The sequence below is a fragment of the Solea senegalensis genome, linkage group LG11, assembly GCF_019176455.1.
Source record: "Solea senegalensis isolate Sse05_10M linkage group LG11, IFAPA_SoseM_1, whole genome shotgun sequence".
Taxonomy (NCBI): Eukaryota; Metazoa; Chordata; class Actinopteri; order Pleuronectiformes; family Soleidae; genus Solea; species Solea senegalensis.
Window position 1 is genome coordinate 5,336,417 of NC_058031.1, and position 16,953 is coordinate 5,353,369.

Genomic DNA, 16,953 nt, shown 5'->3' on the forward strand with positions numbered 1-16,953 from the left:
CACTTGGCGGTTATTCAAACAATTTCAGGGAGGAGAATCCACAGAAACTTGCGCGATTTAACGTGACTTCAGAATATAAACAGACATGAAGGCGGACTGCTTTCATGAATGTGTGGCTGATTGTCCAGATAGTGTTGGGGGGCGACAACGTCCTAATAAAGAAGAGTTGCATATTCTAACCAAAGGTTATTGCTACACACTGTCCAAGGAAGTACAAGACACTGGAATCTTGTGTGTTTGGACATGTGGGGGGTGGGGTGTCCTTGGAAAATGTCCTCCCCTGGCCCCAAAAAGTATGAGAACCCCTGCTATAAGTGACTGAATTAGTTGTAATCTGTTGCCTTTACTACCATTGAGTCTTTGTTCAAAGATTTAATAATATTTTTGCTGAACATGAACAAATAGTTCCCTTATTGTTTTAATCCATTTCCACAGAAACTTGTTTTCTGTCTTACACACACACACATACAGTATATAGATATTATTTTTCATCTTTATTGAAAGTGTGTCAAGTTTTGCTGCAAAACCACATTAAAGTCTCACCAGACACAAACTGCACACATGCAGTACACAGTACACACAGAGAGGATTCAGTGTAGAATCACAGTTCCAGTTACGATCAATGCAGACAACACAGACTAACAAGTGATGATTCAAACTTACAGTAGCTTTAGATATTAGAGCTATAAATCTTGGTTGCCAGGTTGGGCCCACGAGTGTTGTATCTGATGACAGAAAACACATTTTTAATGCCAGGTTGTAGGAGGGTTGTAGAGTTTTGTAGCTATGTTTATTTTGTAACACCATGGGACCGATCGCACTGACCCAGCCGACACTGAATAACCACACAAACTCGCACAAGTTAGCCATTGTTGATCGTAAAAATCAGTCCCCCAGACAGTTAACAACACCAAATGAATATTGTAAGGAATTTACAACGCTGTGCTCTCGCTGGCTCTCTTTCAGAGGCCACAATATGTCAAATATGTTAAACCTGGAGTGATTTATTGTGTGTTTTATTTAGGTTTCTCTCAAAAGACATCAGTTAACTTGCAATCTGACCACAAGTTGTTTTCCTGTTAGAAGTAGGTATTAGCAGCAAATACACAAACCACATTTGACTAAATTACCACAACAAAGAATTTAAAATAGTAGCTGAACTGTACGAACGTGAATCACTTTGTGAAAACAATTACATACTCATTCGATGGCTTTAATACTATACAGAGAAGACAATCATTTTTGCTCATTAAAATAACAAATATCACAGATACCACTCTCATTCTTTCAGTAGAGGTCAGTCTAGTCGTACCTTTCGTATAAACAGCTCTCTGCGCAGTCACAGATATTTAAAAAAAAAAAGAAAAGAAAAAAGTATTGTTTCTTGTTTTTGTTTGTTTATAAAACATTACCCTTTAACACCGAACATATCGAAGACGACACATTTGTGCAAGCGCACTCTGCATTACTGTAATTATGTGACGGTTTGTGCTATCGGATGTCGCGCCATTGCTGGAAGTGCCAGAGGAGAGAGTTGGAAAAACACCTGTACATAGTTTCCTTTTCTGGACTTCTTCTGGACATTGAGACAAAGACTCAAACAAATGTTTTAAATATGTGTTATACTGTTCAAGTATAACGCGCAAAATCTGGTATTCATGTACAACTACTTTAAAATAAATTGTTAAAACACTATTTTAACATGCAGTAAATTGTAAATAATCCCCAGATATTGAAAGTTATTCTGTAAGAAAATGGGCAAAAGCACTTACTCACAGGACATTTTCTGTCCCCTTTTATGGATAAAATAAGCACAAAAAAGTCCAGATGGCCATTTTGAGGCTTAGGTGTTAAAGAGTTAAAAAGAATTATTCTAATTAGAGCCGATAAAGGCTTAGGCTGCAGTGGAATTCTGTGGCATCACCATCACAGCCCTTGCTCTCCACATTTTCCACAACATAATCAGTGACAGTGAAAAGATGATACCACCGAGTAACTCATTGAGCTCTTTCTGCTTATTCTGTGTGCAATAAGTGTGTAATAGATCATGACATGTGCCAGTGACAGATTTATACAGTCTGGAAACTGATCTCACACACGTATAAGTTATGTGTAAACACACAATATACATTATTATTAACTACTACAACAACAAAAAAGAAAGAGCCACAGCAGTAATAAAGATGTGACAGATACACACAGACATGGTCTGTGGAGAGAGGGGGAAGAGGTAGAGGCTCTGATCAGCTCAGGTGTTTATGATAGGATGTGCATTTGATTAATGCACATCCCATCTGAGGCTGCAGGTAGATTCATAACAAATAACTATCATGGCAGGACGATGCAGCTCATGTCCCCATTGTGGCTGAAAAGCTACAGTATTCACGTTTCCACTGCTGGTGTGTTCTGTGCGCGGTGATACTTCCCGCACATATTATTTGCCGCCAGTCTATAATTTTGGGAATTTGTCCTACGTCTACTTGCGACTCAACTAGAGAACAAAATATTCAATCTGCTGCAAAAACTCCGACAGTAGACCAATTCCGTGGGAAAAAACAACTTCTCCAGAAAAAGGAATAATACGTTAATTAATTGTATTCAATTCATTTTCTGGGCATATTTAGTCACACTTTAAATTAACTTGTATATCTACTCATAAATTGCTAAGTTTTAAGTCTAATTTTCTTTATTATTACTTTCTTTATTATTGCATTTATTTTGGGGGAATTTCTAATTACGGCAGGTTTGGTCCTCCATGCTTGAATATAAAACCTCATTAAAAAAAACTCATTAAAAAGCCATTGTATTTTTCATTTTTGTGTCCGTGCAGACATCTACAGACAGACTCTTGTCCCTGTTTAGTGTTAAATCTGTACACAGTCCTTGGGATACTCCATTTATGCTCACGCTGTGATCGGGTGAGTGGTCAGAGAGTACCATTGAGCGAAGCGACAGACGAGAGATGCACATCTGTGTTGTTGCCGCCGTGAGCCCACTCCGGATACGTGTTCAAGTTAAACATAGCGACGCCCCACGTGTTCATGGCCAGAGCCACTGAGAGAATGCCCAGGATGTTCATGACAAAGCCAGTCTTCACCTGAGTGGACATGAGAATATGTGATGAACCACGAACCGTATGCGCCACATTAGCGTCACGTGCTGCAGTGACCTTGTCTTACCATGTCTTTGACCATGAGGTGTCCCGATGCAAAAGCGATGGAGTTGGGTGGCGTAGACACTGGCAGCATGAAGGCGTACGAACATCCAACTGTGGCAGGTATCATGAAGTACAGAGGGTTCACTGACACGCGGTTAGCCTGCAGGGACAAACAAAAAGACCAGACACTATTTAAACAGAAAAGAAAGAAAATGTAACTTGAATTCTAGCTAAGAAGAAAAGCTGTGAGGAGATACCAAATCTGTTAGGCTTAGCAGAAGAGAAATGAATGTTTGACACATAAGGAATCGTTCATTTGATGCATCTGTGCAGCCATGCAAATAATTAAATCCTTTAGGACAAATAGGCTTCAAACATGAACCCCCCCTTCTCCTCCAACCCACAAGAACATATTCACTGAACCTTCTATATGTCTTGTAAACGATTGTTTGAATGGATACTTTATCGTATAGACAACATTGCAAAGTACAAAACATCCAGATAATAATTACTAACGACAGCAGTTAATGTCCAACAGCCTACAGTCTTACACACATCTATTGCAAGTGCTTAACAAAACCCACTCAGCCTTTAACTGACATGAAGAATGAGGTCAGCAACAAACCATTTTCCCTGTCCACCTTGTAACTTTCCACTGAGCCTCACCATTCGTCTACCTACTGGCCCATGACAGTCTGTTACACATACAGTAAGTCATTGAAGCTGGACTCTCTGTGGAGCTCAAAGTTGAAAACCAGCCTTACCAGTTCAGCAATGACGGGTAAAAATATGATAATCGTGGCTGTGTTGCTGGCAAACTCAGTGAACGTGGCCAGGAAAGCAGTGATGAGCATCACAGCTGCAGCAGGAGGGACCTCGGCTAAAGGTTGGAGGTGGCCCCCGATCCAGGCGGCGAGGCCGGACTCCTGCCAAATGACACAAGTGTGGGTTAGGGGTTAAACGTCATAATAAAAGCAGAGCAGATCAACGGAGAGACAACAGAAAAGGAGAGAGACCACAGATTATATTACCCAGAATTAAGAATGAAGTGTCTCTTTGCAAAACAACTGTACGATTATTACACCTGACTTTAACACAGGAGCAACAGCCTGTTAGCTTAGCATAGCATAAAGACTATGTAGACCAGGGGTGTCAAACTCATTTTTGTTCAGGGGCCCACATACAGCACAATTTGATCTCAAGGGGGCCGGACCAGTAAAAATAGTAAAATAATAGCATAACAACCTATGAACAACAAGAACCCCTTTGTTTTTTCTCCTTTGTTTTACATTTAATGAAATATCTTGAGAAATATAAGTGCAATTTCAACAATATCATGCAAATTTACTATTTACACATCACACTGGATCTATAAAGGCACAAACATTTAGTCACGGGTATCTGGAGCATTTGACATTACGTTTAGGTTAGTGTGAAATTTTAACAAATTCATCTTCTGGGCCGGATTGGACCCTCTGGCGGGCCGGTTCTGGCCCCCGGGCCGTATGTTTGACACCCCTGATGTAGACTATGTATCATAGACTGTATAATGAATGCAAAAACAACTCTGTTTGAATGGAGGTCTATGGGAAAATAAGGCTGCCTCGTGACACGTATGAGTGGAGACCAGTGTGAGTGACAGCTGGTATTGTCCAGTAGGTGCCTGGCTATGTGTGTGAACGTGTGTTAATCAAAAAATAAGATATTTTGCAATCCATCCATTTTTATACAAAGTGCTATGTATCTGCTGCTTCTGTCAACCAAAGCTACCTTTGGGTATAAATAAAGTTACTTTGACCTTGACCTGCAACATTAACATGGTTCATCTGGCTTGGTAAATCTGAATAAAAAACATGTTATGGTATAGTTGACTGGAAATAAACAACCTTACAGTTAAGTAAGGTAAAGTTACAGTTCAGTTTTTTTGGTGTGAGGTTTTATAGACAGTCTGTGTCTTACATAAAGCTGACTGCACTCTGTGCTCCCTGTAGTGAGGAGCTACAGGACACAGCAAGGCAAACACGCAACAAAAACATGGCTGCCAGCAGGGACATCAGAAGAAAAAACAGATTTAAGCCACTTAACACCACCAAATAAAACAGCCTAATCTGACGAGAAACTAAACTTTGTATTACTCTCCTGCACAAACATGCAGAAAATCATAGATTTTACAATATTACAACCTTGCCAAACGTGAGGTAGCAGTTTCACCTCATACAACCACAAAACTCCTGAACTCACCCTTCAGAAGATAGTTAATGTTTAAACATAGACACCAACATAAATTTATGGTAAGATAAGACAGAGCTTTGTGTTTGTCAAGAAGAAAGCAAATACTTATATTTATGAAAAAGTCAAATGGGGCATTTATTTCAGGACGTGATTCTAAATATTGAATGTATTACTGTGTGTGTTTACCTCACAAGCTTTGGCCATAGCAAAGCCACCTCCGAGTAAAAGAATGATATTCCAGGGAATAGAGTCCTGGGCTTTCTTCCATGATAAGAGAGGAACATATGGAGTGTTTGAAGCTGAGAAGAAATATACAGGGAAACATAATCATAATTATTATGAGCTGGAGCTCTGAACAGCTTCAGTGACCCAAAATTATATTTAAGAAAGATAAATGCATAGAAAAAGTGGTACTGTTTGTTTCCTTCTCTGCAGTTTTCTACACTAGTTGGCGATACATTTAAAGCAAAGCACTGAACCCCATTATTCCTTTTTCTGGCATGTCTCCAGTGGTTTATTTGACCAGCTGAACACTATATACACAATCGCAACCACACGTGCCTTCAATACATGCAAGACACACACACACACAAATGCACATGCACACACGTCTGGATTCAAACACTCCTGGAGTGTGACGACATATCTTTAAGAGCTTATTCTAATCACAGAAACAGAGAAACTACTGTCCCACTCAGACTCCCTAATCTTGATTTTTCACATTCCAAAGGTTATTTCCACAGTTCCACAGCAACTGTGCTCGAGGCACAGACGTCACGTATCAGAATCGATCACAAATATCGACGTTCCGACCGAGCTCGGAGGCTGCACGTCACACTCGGCTGGACGGTACATTTAGTTTGTCCCTTTGTATGGTGAAACAATTGAAGGTGTCAAATGGAGCGGCGTACGTGAAGCTGTGAGAATAAAATTAGATGTTGGGAAATGTCCTGCCATGCCAGTGGTATTTACTTTACCGGAGTAAGAAAGACTATAACTGCTGTATAACCTTCAGCCCAGAGAAAGCTGCCCACATTGCTCACATACATGTGATGCATTGACGAAGAAGGACATACTTCCTGGTAAAACAAGGCATGCATGATGTGCTTGGTCTGCACTCTTGACTTTGTTTCCTTCCTTCATTTCTTATAAATTAAAAGTATCACTTCATAGTTGTGTGTCACTGACCTTGAGGGTCAAACCACCATCTCAGAGAGGGTTTCTGTGAGGGAAAGAAGAACAATATGGACACAATGACCACACCAGTGACCGCATCCGAGACGTACCTGCAAGAAAACAACAAAAAAGGTCATTCATTGTGATCATTTATTGCATGAAAGGTGATTGCTATATCTGTCTTTCTTACCCCTTTTTGAAAAACACAGACCAGCCGGTGACAAATTTAGGATCTCGTGTGAACAGCATAACAGCAAACAACACAAAAAAGAAAGAGATGGCTCCCTCTGCAAAACTGAAAGTGAGTATACAGCGGAGAAAACAAATATCAGTGAAAGGTTTTGTGATAAAAATGGACTCAATCACGGTCTATTGCATGAGATTTGAAAACATACAGGGGTCCTCACTTTATGGGCCCTAGTTTCCGGTAATCTTCCTCTATGAGAGCCCTGGCTCTGGCCTCTGCCTGGGCTCTCTGGTCATATCTCTTGAAGCACAATCTGCATAAAAAGTCAACATTTTTGTGAGACACACTGCATTTAAGGAAAAAGGAAGTGAGAGAAGAGCTTTCACAGCATGTTACTGAAAAACAGGCATTTTCTGACAGTGTTTTTTTATACTGCTGTAACTGAAAAACTACAGAAATCAACTTTTCTTAATCTGCAACAAATACATTTTACATATTACCGTGTATTCAATCCTCCATAGAGATATGAAATCCATAACCATCCCAAAAACAGGAAGACGACCATGAGTGGGAAAGCAAATGCAAACCAAGAGCCAAAGTTGATCACGTCACAGTCTGGGAAGTAGCTGTAAAACAAAAGGGTTGTAGGCAAACAGCTCCAAAATGACCATCTCTTTGTTCAAATGCTGCGGAAATGGACGGTCACCTTTTCAGCTGTCCAATAAAGATGAGGTTGGGCGCCGTGCCGGTGAGCGTAGCAGTTCCTCCGATACTGGATGAGTATGGAATACAGATCAAGAATCCTTTCCATACATTCATTTGATACTCCGCCTCTGATCGGATCTCCTCAGCTGTCCTTCTGTCAGTCTGCTCTGTCGCATCCATCCTTATCAGGAAAAGTAAGAGGTTTATCAGTGTTGTGCATTCATAATTTTAAAGTTCAACACTTAGTAATAATAATAGTTTCACGTGTTGTGAAATTCTTCCTGAGGGTTGAAAATAAAAACACGGGTCTGCAGAGGAGGTGTGGTGAAATATAGATGCTGAAACAAAAAGGAAGTTGGAGGAAGGAAGGGAGATAGATATGGTGATGTGGATACTTTTCTCCAGGACAGGGACTCAAAACAGGAAGCTTCAGCTTCTCTCTCTCTCTCTGTGTCTCTCTCTCTCTCTCATACGTGACTGTACATAACTGTCCCTCATTTTAAACCACTGAAGCTCACTGTTACACACATCTTGTTTGTTTGTTTAATTCATTAAAAACAAAAGATAAAGAAACAAAGTAAGTTGCATTTTCCCTGTAATACTGCTTTGATTTTCTGTGTTATTGGGTCAGAATCATTTCCCCCTTTTTTTCTAGTCTTTAAGCTGAGCTAAGCAAAATAGTTGCTGACTGCATTTTCATATTTACACCAGCAGGATGGTCAAAAGTAAACGTAGGTGTGAATGTGAGTGTGGATGTAGGTGTGAATGGTTGTTCATCTATGGTGGCCCCGCGATGGACTGGTGACCTGTCCAGGGTTTACCTGACCTTTTGTCCTATGTCAGTTCAGACTGTGTGAACTCATTTGACAATGATTGAACAAATTACACAAGACTGTGAGGGAGAGGGAGAGAGAGAGAGAGAGATGAGAGAGAGAGTGAGAGAGAGAGAGCAGGGTCAAAAAGCTGCAAGATGTATTTGACCCCAGACGGCTGAACGCTGTAGGACTTCCGGCTCTTCCAGGTGACCTATCAGGCACCTCAATGACCATATTTGCTCAAACATGCCATCTCAACACTGGCACAACACTAATTCAGAAAGAGTTTTGTTGTTCTTACCTTTCAGTTGACAGTATTTGTTTTTCCATGGGCTCAGAGGGCAATGGATGCAACTTCACAGTACACTGACCTGAAAGAAAGTCAATCAAAGAGCCTGCGTCAGGTTTACAGGTCACAATTAAGCTTAGACAAAGTCACAAATCTCCAAAAACTATAATATAATATGAGTTTATGAGACATTTTGAGCAACTGATATATTTAATATATGACTTTATGTCAATAAAGTGTCATTAATCAATTACCACTTGACTAACTTTGTATCTGAGGGAAAAACTGCACAAAGTTCACACAGAAGTTTACATATTAAAAGCTTCACGAGAACCAGTTAAACATAACGCAGAAAACACGTTTGCTGTCTTTTCAAGTCAAGTCAATTTCACAAACATCACAAACACAGTTTGCCCCGAAGGGTTTTACAGTCTGTACAGAAAGTGACACCCGACACATATTTTTCAAGTAAGGACAAATAAGCAACATGACTAAACTTGCATATATTCATTTATCTCTAACCCCATGTTGAAGCATGTGAATGGGTGAATGGCAAAACTATAGCATAAAGCAGCTCATCAAAACTAGACAAACTCTATATAAATACAGACCATGACCAACTCTTCTTAATTAATGAATAATAATAATAATAATTATCTGAGAGTTTATCAATTTGAGGGTCAACCAAAACAGTGCACACAGAAAATGAGCCTTATTGTTAACAGATAATAGTCAGTTAGACCATAAAAACACACAACCATACAACATACCATTTATTCCATCGCTGTCTGGATCCTCTCTGGACTTGCACTTCTGTTTCAGGGTTTCCAGGTCTCCAAACAGACTCTCCAGGATAGCATTAGCGATGGGTAGCATCATGGCTGTCGTGGCCGTGTTGCTGAGCCACATGGACAGGAAGGAGGAAGTCGCCATCATTCCCAGAATGAGCCTGGGAAAAATAAAGTATATATATCAGTACGATGCATCAGCAGGATGACTGCTGACCTGCAACCCTTGCAAAGAAATATAATAAAATCATGAAAAGACCAAAAGCAACAGTGTATTCAGATTTCCCGTATCCATGAAGATTTTTCTGAAATCTTCTTCTTTAAATCAAATTAAAATAATAAAATGGTACAAATCTAGATAGAAGTGTCCAGGCGTGAAGGCCTGACTGAATTTAAATACGATACTCAACATCATAAAGGAAAGAGAGGCATTGGTCCTCGAAAACAAAAACTTGTTTAGGTGTGGTCTTCTTCACTCACCAGGCAGGTTTTACTCCAACAATACTCAGGACCTTCAGAGCAATTCTGCGATGCAGACCCCACTCCTCGATCGATGAAGCCAATACCAGGCCGCTGAGGAAGAGGAAGTTGGTCTCGAGGAAATACTGAGGACACAGAGTTTTGGACGAGAGAATCCCCAGTGTTGGGAAGAGGCAGATGGGGAGCATCGCAGTGACAGCCAGAGGAAGAGCCTCTGTGCACCAAAACATCGCCATCAGCACCACCACATAAAGACATTTTCCCTCCTAAAAGACAAGCAAAGTGAGGTGGTTAATGTCCAGTCAACTTAAACAAAGGAAGATAAATAACAATCATTTAATTGATTCACACTGAGAGAAGTTACTATAAAGATGGACATTAACCTAGACTGATTTTAGACACACAAGTCTGTCTGTCATTTGTGTTATACTTATATATAATAATTATTTAATAATAACACTTAACATTATAGTACAGTAACAGCATAGCAACATGTGATAATATGTGTAACATGGATTATTTTAATGCAAATAACTTCACCCTGGTCGTTACAATGGTAATGGTGTGGTTGTAGGGTGAAACTATGACAGTCATGATAAGGATAGTTTGGTGAGGAGGATTATTGTGGGCTATCACTGTAATTGAAAGAGTTACCAATGTGACTCTGTCGTCATCAACGCTCAAATATTGTTAGAATACACACCACTCACCTTTTCCGGCAGAGTGAAAAGCAAAGGCAGGAAGAGCAGAGGAGTGAGCAGGAGGATCAGCTGCTTGCGGACGCACCACAGCTTCTTGGACAGCACTGAAAGCTTCATCTCCAGGGTCTCTTTGCGGGGGAAAAGGGCGCAGCAGAGTTGCGCACACAGGAGCCTGTGGCTGCGCTTTGAAGCCTCTGAGCTGAGCTCGGGGAAGATTAACTACAACACTTTGGCTACAGGTTAACTCCTCATGGGGGGACCGTGAAGTTAAAGGAGACCGACAACTTTCAGTAGAACTCTCTGGAGAGACTGACGCACACGCGCACACGCGCGCGCGCAGCAGGGAGTAATTATGCGGGAGTGTTTTCGTTACTGGCTACGAGTTACATTACTTTCACTGTGTTTACTTTTACATTTAAGTTTGGCGTCCTAGATATTTGTTACTGTAAAATACTATAAATTAACAACTGTTTATTCGAGCTGAGCTGATACTGAGTTTCAGTATCAGTATCAGTACAATACTTGACTGGATATTAGACACAAGATAGAAATGTAAAATACCTTAAGATCACAAAAATGCAGTCAGAGAATTGTGTCTGAAATGACGTGACTGTATTGGATTGATATCGGTATCGGTATTGTGTCATCCCTACTGTTTACTATAACATCACACTTATACATGACTTCAGCAGTATTTTCCTACATAAACACTGTATTTCACTAACTGTGAGTAATTGCCAGGCATAATTTAACTGTGATTTAGCCTTGTTTTTCTTTTATTAGTATTTCCCTGTAAATGCTGTATTTAACAGTGAAAATCGTATTTGAATTTCCCTGTTGTAACCACGCCCACGGGCATTTCACAACAAAACAGTACAGTAGCTGTGATCGTAATGTCGCAATCAAAGCCAGTAAAAAATGATGATCATGTCATTTGTTTTAAAGCCTGTGAAATCCTTGACATTTTTACAGTGAAAGGTTAAAAAAGAAAGCAGAAGGAGATAAAACCACATTTAAACTAGGACATAGAACAGCTTATCACACACACATACACACAACCAAACTGATCAAAAAAATAATCAGTGCAAGAGTGGCTCAGTGGTTCAGACCGGTACCCTGTGTGCGAAAGACATCCTGGTCGCAATGGTTCTGGCTGATTGTACTCAATTCCTTGTAAGTCGCTTTGGATAAAAGCGTCTGCTAAATGACATGTAATGTACTGTAATATAATGTAATGTATCCGTTAGTCCTGAGTCTGGGCAGCACGTGTATCTCTGTACACAAGTGAGTGGTCACAGTTTGAAGACAGTTACGCACTGTGTTTTATTAAAGACGAGTTAATGTGTCAGTATGAGACACTCTGTTCTTGTCATTCAGCTGAAGCAGCAGTAGAACAATTACACCTGCATCTGTGCGCGCGTGTTCAGGGTTCTGCTTGAAGAATGACAAAAATGCGAGTTTGACATAGTGATGTGATGGATCATAGCTGTGTACTGACTCTATAGCGCTCCCTGCTGGATGGCTGGGTAAACTTGATACACTCCCCCCTCCCAATGAATGCTATTACACTTTCCACAAAAGTCTTGACATTTGCGTTTTTATTTAGTTTCTCTCAAGTTGGCAGGCTCAATTTAAATGCACATTTCACAGTTTCCTGTTAGCAAAGAGTGTTTGAGTATTATAAACTGTTTAATTATTCCAGTCACAAACTTGTTTTTTAGCATCTACAGTCTTCAGATTTGATATTGTTTAATTATTCCAGTCACAAACTTGTTTTTTAGCATCTACAGTCTTCAGATTTGATATTCACTATAATTATAATCTGGCCGTGGTGTTGTTGTTGTCTGAAGTGGCCAGTGGGTGGTGATCTTTGCACATCATCGCCCCACACTCTGCTCTGCTGTACAGCTCTGGCCTCATGAACGACCTCTGGTCAATATTTACAAAATCCACTGATGCTTGTAATGTTGTTTTTTGCTTTGGTCAGTCTTTGTAAACCAGGGGGGAGAACTCAGTGGTGGATGAGTAGAGAGCAGAAGAGAGCACGAATACAGGGTCTGACATAATGAGCTGCATCTTCACTCTTCACTCACAGAGGGGTCTCAGACATCAAACTAAAAAGTCTGAAAATAGCAGGAAATCCTTAATTTCTTCTTGAAATTAATTAAACTCGATTTATGGTCATTTTAAATGACGTCAGCTCAGATGTCTATCTATTTTAACAATTCTGTGGCCATGAAAACTGGTTAAAATGCTGCTCACTGTTACTAAATTGGTGTCATTCTCCTTTCACATTTAGTTTAACACAGGAACTAAATGTGCAAATGGCGGCGAGTGAAAACCACAGCAAGGCAGGAAGTTAAAGCATCATTTGGCATGACATATAGAATACAATACATGAAAACAAATAAACCTGACATTACAACATTCATGCATGTCATGTGTGATAAACATGAGTTCCAGGTGGCTTATATCCTCTCATGTCTGGAAGTAAAAACAAGTAAAACAGTCTGAAAGATATATCAAAATGAAACCCCTTCTAATTTTCTAATTGACTGGATTAACTTGTGTATTTACATGATCTCTGCAGTGTCCGATCAAAACATTCAGCTTCACCACTGCCTTTTTCTTGAAGACCTGATACGAATAAGCTGAAATGAACGAGACAAAAACAACACACAATAAATCAGTTCAGAATTGTTCATTTTTTGGAAATCCCCGCCCCCCACAAAAAACCCAGCCCACCCACTTACAGAGGAAACAAAAATCCATAACAGTAGAAAAGCTGTTGCTGTGAGAGGAAACGGTAACTCAGAGCAGGGGTTAGGTTTACCTACAGTCTGTCCACAAACATGACTAAACATGCACAGGATGCAGGGTTTGGAATATATTAATAGATTGTTTTTTATATAATCAGGTAAAATGCAAGAGTTTTTTTAACACATCCAGCATATTGAACATTTTCCCTTCTACACTACAGAATACATATGACAGAGAAATAGGGCAAAACTGAAGACATTTTTTTAATATTTTGAGAATAAAGTTGTGATATTATGAGAATAAAATTATAAAAGCATAGCCATTCAAAATGAACCAACTGATGTATTCCAATGTTTGTCTTTTCACAGAACTAAACATTTTAATTTGGAAACATTTGGTGCAGATGTTCAATTATTACTCTGACAGGAATCTGGCGCGATGATTTTACTCTTCTTTTTAAAAAAAATTGCACTCAACAACAAAATGCATAAAGCACCTAGTGATCACTCAGATATTGTGACATGTTGGTCACATGAGGTTAAATAACTGACACATAATAATCCTTAACTGTTTCAGTAACTAACTGGTCATTTCAGTAACAAAGATCCAGCTTTATATTTGGAAATTAATATGTTGTTTTCTAATACTTATAATACGTCATCATTTTATTTTATTCAATTTAGTATTATTATAGTATTAACTTAAAAATTCACTAAAACCATAATGAAAATTATATTTGATCAAACATCCACTTAACAGAGTGGCACTAAAGTCTCTTCACCATTATGCTACTTTTGGTGTTCCTCAAGGTTCCAGTCTGGTACTTATTCAATTCTAATACACGTGCTTCCACAGAAGGCTGTGTAAACTACTTTAAAGGGACTGTACAGTTCAGTGTAAAGAAGTGCGTTAAACAAGAGGACTAAAATAGGTCATTGTAAGGCCTGCACAACTGTGGTTAAACCACCACTTTAAAAATTCTGAATTGTCATCATTTCTGAAGAACTGACACAGATCCAATTCTCTTTCTCTCACTCTCATTATTGAGAACATTATTTTGGTTGTTTTTTAAGCTAAACCCATAATAATTTGCAGGGGTTATGTCAAGGGACATTGAAGGCCCCACACACAAGGGACGTGGACCTACACCACACTAACTCTGTCTCAAGTTCATAAATCATACCCCCTTTTTGTTGCAGCGTGCTGTACAAAACTGATGACAGACTGTGAAAAACTGTGAACTATTCATCAGCGGAAGTTCCAGACACGTCTCTGACATCATGTTGTATTGATGCTTAAATTAGAGGTAGAGAACAGTCGCTTAACAGGAAAATGTTCCCTCACATTTCAAGTGAAGAGAGAAGTAGGTTTCATTTACCCATAGACTTCTACTCAAACAGAGCTGCCCCTTGGTGGCTATTCAATATCTTATTTATTTATGTGAAATAAATATTTAAATAGATAATATTGTAGAAATAAATAAATAAAGATGGGCGTTAACAATGGTGAAAGTCTAAGTGGAAAATATCATTGTTGTAAAAAGTTGTCCCACAATGCAATGCAATGCAAAAACACTCTATGCAGTACAAATATGCAACACAGTTGGCTTGTCTATGACACAGGAGTATGAAATCAGATTAACAGCACCAGGAAACACATCTCATGTAGCCTTGAGAGGATTGTTTGTGTCAAGAATTACATTAACATTGAACAAGATTATATATATATATATATATATATATATATATATATATATATATATATATATATATATATGTATATATACAGTCATCCTCCATCGTTGCCTTGCAGTGAGTGAGGATAACACTTTCCGTGCTGGATTCTCACCCTGAAGGTGTAACACTCCTGCATTAAAATAAAACTGGCAAGACTAATGTTCTACACAGTTTGTTGAGTAGTGAACTTACATTAACCAAAACATTTCCAACACTCTTCAAGTCCATAGTCCATAGAAATCCCTATTTCTATTTCATTTCATTTTGATTGTCTTTTAATAACATCACCTGCTTTATTGTCTTTGTGTGGGACAGAAAGTGAGGAAAGAAAATGTTGATAACAAGACAACGATCACATAATGCATCCTGACATAATCAATCTAGATCTTTTTTTTTTTTATTGTGTTAATCAAGAGGCCACTAGTGGAAGAAACTACATACCATGCATTTATGTTCATAAAAAACATCACTGTTTTGGTCTCCCATCACAGGTTTGAGAAGAGAACTAAGACATAAGAACAGTTTTTGCTTTTTGACATACAGATCCCTGAAATAACTTCATCAGCTTCCTTAAAGAACCCTTGTTTTTGTGTTTGATCAATACATTCAACATAATCACCTGTGTGTGAAGATGAAAAAAAGTTTATTTACCCAAATGCTGATCAGAGATAAAACGATTTTGAGGAGCCCCACTGCCACAAAGCCGATTATGGTCCACATGAGTGGCAGGTCCTGGACCTGCACGGGACATGGTTCGGTGGACTGATTTATATTCAGCACAGTTGTCACTGGTGTCACGACTGTCTTAGTCACACACTCTGTGATTAAAAACGAAAAAAAAGGAGAGAAAATAGAAGACATTTGTGAGATTTTCCAGTCCAAACTATAAATGTCTTACCACAGATCGGTGTATCTCATTGACAACATTAATCAGAACATTTTCAAAGATTTATTTAACAAGAGATTAGAGATTACAAGAGATTAAAAATCGTTTTATAAAGAAAAATAGAGAAAGCTTAACATTGAGGCTAGAGAGGAAAATATGTGTGTTTGAGGAGATGGATCATCTTAAAGTGTTTCCTGCTCTTTCATGTGGCTCCGCACCTTCTGTGTCTTTGCTGCAGATGCAGAAATGAGGAAAACTCAGACATTTGACACATTTGTCAGATTATGGCACTTGTAAAGCAAATGCAGAGGTTTTCTTCTTCACACATTATACATATTAGACCATGTGAACAAATGGACTGTGGAGTAAAGACTAAATCCTTTCTCTCCAGTCTTATGTTCAGGATTTGTATTAGGTTTTCTCAAAAATATGGCTTGGTGATGATATTAAAACCCTTAATAAGCTTCCCTTCAGTTAAAAATCCTAAACAAGTAATGAAATGAAGCAGCAAAAGAAGAACAGAAAGAAGAACAGACTCCTGCTCTGAGGCGTCAGGTGCTACTGATAGAGAGAGAGGGCAAAACTGCAGCTAAAACCAGCTCTGAGTTTGTGAACTGTATGTCGTTTAACTGCAATTTAAAATGGTGAAAGATTCTCTACCATTTGTATTGCACATTTCTCTTGATACTTGAGGGTTTACATTAATATTATATATAAACACTGGTGAACAGCAGCGATGTTCATCTACTTTGGTCCTGTGTGTGTGCGGAGGAGAGGACAAAACTGGACTCACAAACACAATTCAGTGGGAACCGGAGTAAGTGAACACTGCTTTGTTACACATTTATGGAACTGGAGGTTTGATAGTGGAGCACTAACATTTATATTCTGTATAGACACTGACGGCCCGCAACATTTGCCAGGTGTGTGTTCGTGTATGGGCATCTTTGTGAGGACCAACAAACTTAAATCATAGGGAGTGAGGACATTTTGGCTGGTCTTCATGTTCTGTCACACCCTAGAATGGCTTTTCTGGTTAAG

General features: G+C 39.1%; 1 protein-coding gene across 1 annotated transcript; it reads right to left on the reverse strand.

Annotated features, from left to right (window-relative positions):
• Nucleotides 1–475: 475 nt before the first annotated feature.
• slc13a3 (solute carrier family 13 member 3) lies at nt 476–10,808 on the reverse strand. Its single transcript, XM_044039208.1, has 13 exons — nt 10,540–10,808; nt 9,830–10,095; nt 9,332–9,510; nt 8,574–8,643; nt 7,459–7,638; nt 7,253–7,378; nt 6,973–7,065; nt 6,756–6,860; nt 6,578–6,675; nt 5,576–5,688; nt 3,922–4,083; nt 3,180–3,317; nt 476–3,097 (listed from the first exon to the last, which is right to left on the reverse strand). Exons 1-13 carry the CDS (start codon nt 10,645–10,647, stop codon nt 2,927–2,929), a joined length of 1,809 nt encoding a protein of 602 aa, XP_043895143.1. The 5' UTR covers nt 10,648–10,808; the 3' UTR covers nt 476–2,926.
• Between the last annotated feature and the right edge of the window lie 6,145 nt (nt 10,809–16,953).